The 4,132-nt window shown below is 34.6% G+C and overlaps 1 protein-coding gene across 1 annotated transcript in view; it reads left to right on the top strand.

Annotated features, from left to right (window-relative positions):
- Positions 1–4,132, top strand: part of LOC107690977 (tomoregulin-1-like) — a 20,927-nt gene that overhangs the window by 10,109 nt on the left and 6,686 nt on the right. The window contains exons 2-3 of the mRNA XM_016489420.1: positions 2,493–2,602; positions 3,750–3,879. Of these exons, the coding sequence (XP_016344906.1) occupies positions 2,493–2,602; positions 3,750–3,879 (240 nt within the window). The remainder of the gene's footprint in view (positions 1–2,492; positions 2,603–3,749; positions 3,880–4,132) is intronic.

Raw genomic sequence — 4,132 nt, forward strand, 5'->3', positions numbered from 1 at the left:
TAATAATAATAATAATAATAATAATTGTTGTTATTATTATTATTATTATTATTATTAATGATAATAATAATAAATTATTATTAATATTATATATTAATAATTTTATTACATTATTATTTATTATTATTTATATATTCATGAATTATTTTTATATATATATATATATATATATATATATATATAATATTCACCTGTGGTTTCTTGCCTTAAGAACATTTTATTCCTATAATTGCTTTTAAAACTTTTATTACTGTACTCAGGCTGTAAAATCCAGCTTACTCTGACAGTGTTCTTATTATCAGTCGGTCTATTCCCACAGGTGCCAGACCCAACACATCATTTATCACAGCACTTTAACACCTCCACAGATTAACCTATCATCTCATTTAAACAGCCTGATTAATTAACTTCTCAAGCTGCTGCTCCTCCAAACTTCTCTTGTCTGAAGTCTGTGCATTGGTTTGATTGGAACACTTCATTTCTCTAAAACCACTTGGCCGGGTTTCTGTGGCTGCAGCATTCGAGCAGTTTTCCAAATGCACGCGCGGCTCGGCCGAGAGCCATGAAGCGTCTGTAGTGGCTTTAAGTGTCTGCTCCTCATTAACGAGCTGTCCTTCGCCTCGTCTCATCTGCCTGCATTTACACCAGGGTTACGGCTGCCCGCTGCCATGCATTTGCTTGACCAATGACCTGCTTTGGTGTGCTTTGTTCTTAATTTATATGAAATCTTCATTCATATCCTGAGGATAACAGTGAGAATTGTTGTCATTGGCTACTGTGCTTGTTTTGAAGTGCTTTGTTTGCATAGATCTATTTAAAAACTGAGAATTAAGAAAAATGAAAACATTTTGAATTTCATTCAAAGTAATATTACCAACACTTATAATACAAACCGGTTAACCCATTCATTGAGTATAATCAATTTATCAAACATTTTTTCAATTCTGAATATATATGGATGGATAGATATTGATAGATAGATAGATAGATCTTTTTTTCTTTATTTTTTTCAAAAGTTTGGGGTTAACAGAAGTCTGTTGCTCACAAAGGCTGTATCTATTTGATCAAATATACTGTCATAATGTGAAATATTATTACAATTCAAAATTCAAAAGGTTTTCTATTTGAATATATTCTAAAAATTTCATTTATTCCTATGATGCAATGACTTTTCAGCATCATTACTCCTCTTCAGTGTCACATGATATTTCAGAAATCATTCTAATATGCTGATTTGCTGCTCACATAACATTTCTTATTATTATCAATGCTGATACATTTATTGCAGGATTCCTTGATGAATAGAACATGCGAAAGAACAGCATTTATTTGAAATTGAAATTGTTAATTAAATGTTAATTTGTAACATTAGAAATGTCTTTATCATCATATTTAATCAATTTAATGCATCCTTGCTGAATAAAAGTATTAATTGCTTTTGAATGAAAGTGTATAAAACCTGTTCATAATATCATGCTTTACTGTATATTATCATACTATTTTTTTTTTTAATATATGCAGTTGTATTTATGTGGAACTGCAAGATACTAAAAAATAGTATCATGTTATCATAGCTTCTGTGATTGTCCAGGGTTTCCAAGGTATATTTGGGTTTTTAAATATGTTTTGTGGGAATATGTTGTTCCAAACCTGTATGTATGTCTTCTGAGGAGCACAAATGAAGGTATTTTGACATCTTTGTCAATGGGGTCCAAAACATTACTGGAAGGCAAAACACGGAGACATTTTTCAAAATATCTTCTTTGTTCCACAGAAGAAAGAAAGTCATACAGGTTCGAAACAACATGAGGGTAAATAAATAATGACCGACACTTCATTCCTGGGTGAACAATTTCTTGAACGCTGTCTCAAAGGTTTGTGTGTCAGATGGAGGCCTTGCTTAATTTTTGTTAATAGGCTTCATACTCATAGCTAGTGGTCTGAAATATGAATGACAGTTGACTGTTGACAGCTGTTGGACACATGCTCTGTGCAGCTGCTTCCTGGGCAGCAGTCTGATTTCAGATCAGTATGTTTCACAGGTTTGATAATGAGTGGATGAAGCTGATTCTGGACTACAATTTTAACTTTAACTTCCTGGTTCCAGATATAGAAGGTTTTATGGTATATGGGTGAACATTCATATGGACCCTCATTAACACAACATAACCACATTTAGACTCGTTAAACGCAGACATTTGTTAGCCACCTGAACTTGTAGTATTTTGAGGGGCCACCAGTGGCAGTTCAGTCCTGAAGAGGCAAGATAAAACATACATTTTAACACATTTAACATGCAATTCTGAGAGAAAAAAGTCAAAATTACCATTTTAATTTTTTTATTCTTCGGGCTTCCGTAGTTTTTGCTTCACAAGAAAGGTTAAAAGAAACAAAGAAACAAGCATACAAGTAAAAATTGTTTCATAGCTTGCAAAATTATCAAGACCAACAAGTTTGGTGTTTAATCAGTCTCTGTTTTGTCTTATTGTCAGATCTGTCAGAGAAGAAGAGCGACCTGCGAGTGTGTGATGCCACCACGTGCCGTTACAATGGCATCTGCCAAAACAACGGCGGTGACATCAAATGTGTATGCCAGTTTCAGGTACACATTTTACATCTTTTATTTATTACTTTGTAATGCTGTTCACTGTTTTTATGAAACCTATCCTTCAGGAAATTTGCTGAAACTGCTCACCCTCAGGCCATCCGAGATGTAGATGAGTTTGTTTATTCATCAGAACAGATTTGGAGAAATTTAGCATTACATTACTTCATCAGCAATGGATGCTCTGCAGTGAATGGGTGCCGTCAGAATGAGAGTCTCAACAGCTGATAAAAACATCACAATAATCCACAAGTAATCCACACCACCCCAGTCCATCAATTTTGTGAAGTGATAATCTGTGAGTTTGTAAGAAACAAATCATTTAGATTGCTTCTGGCTAAAATACGAGTCCTCTATCCGAAATATTGTTTTTTTTTTTCCGGTGAAAAAGTCTCAGCTGAATCAGGAGAGAAATATGCACAGATTACAAGCACCATTTACAAGCGAAAACAGTCGAAAACAAATTCTGGATTTTGATGTGAGAGGAAAACTGAGGATGGATTTTGTTTTTTTTTTCGTGGAGGAAGCGTTATTATTGATTATGGACTTGTATTTTGGCCAGAAATGACTTTTTACAGTTTAAAACGTATTAATGATGGATTTTTGTTTCTTACAAACACTCAGCTTTTCACTTCACAAGACATTAATTGATGGATTGGAGTGGTGTGGATTACTTGTGGATTATTGTTTTTATCAGCTGTTTGGACTCTCATTCTGACGGCACCCATTCACTGCAGAGGATCCATTGGTGAGCAAGTGATGCAATGCTACATTTTCCAAATCTGATGAAGAAACGAATTCAGGTTGAGTCCATTCTCTGCAAATTTTCATTTTTAGGTGAACTATTCTTTTAATTCACAGCCTATCTTAGACTTATTGCTGGTTTGATGGCTTCTGTCCACTCTTGATTCTCTTAGAAAAATCGTTGAACGTTGTGAATTTTCTGTGATTGACCTTCGAGAAATCACGCTGAATCGATGCTTTAGCATTTACCTGCATTCATTTTCCCCCTCATTGATGAGTGAGCTATTTCAAACATATTAAAGTGAAAAATCATAAGTGGCTGAACTCGATACTGCATTCAAAACCACCAATTTCCTCGCTGTATCTGAGAATCCTCACACATGTATTGTGTTTGCCGCAGTGCACTAAGAACTACATCCCTGTGTGCGGTACAAACGGAGACACCTATCAGAACGAGTGCTATCTGAAACAAGCAGCCTGTACCCAGCAGAGACCCATCTTTCTGGCCTCTGAGGGCCCCTGCTATCCTGGTGAGTCCAGACCGTCTCCTCCACTTCCTGAAATGAAAACCTGACATCTTCTGCCTTAGTTCATATTACACTGACTGTGCGTGTTTTAATAGAACATGTGTCACAAGCATTGTTTTAAGATGCTTGTTACTTTAAGAAAAATAAAGTAAAAAAATAAAGTATTAATAGTTAAAAGTCCATTTATATATATATATATATATATATATATATATTTTTGTGAAAACACACAAAAACAACACACTCTCTCTGATAT

The sequence above is a fragment of the Sinocyclocheilus anshuiensis genome, unplaced genomic scaffold (genome assembly GCF_001515605.1).
Source record: "Sinocyclocheilus anshuiensis isolate Anshui unplaced genomic scaffold, SAMN03320099.WGS_v1.1 scaffold102, whole genome shotgun sequence".
In the NCBI taxonomy this organism is placed as follows: domain Eukaryota; kingdom Metazoa; phylum Chordata; class Actinopteri; order Cypriniformes; family Cyprinidae; genus Sinocyclocheilus; species Sinocyclocheilus anshuiensis.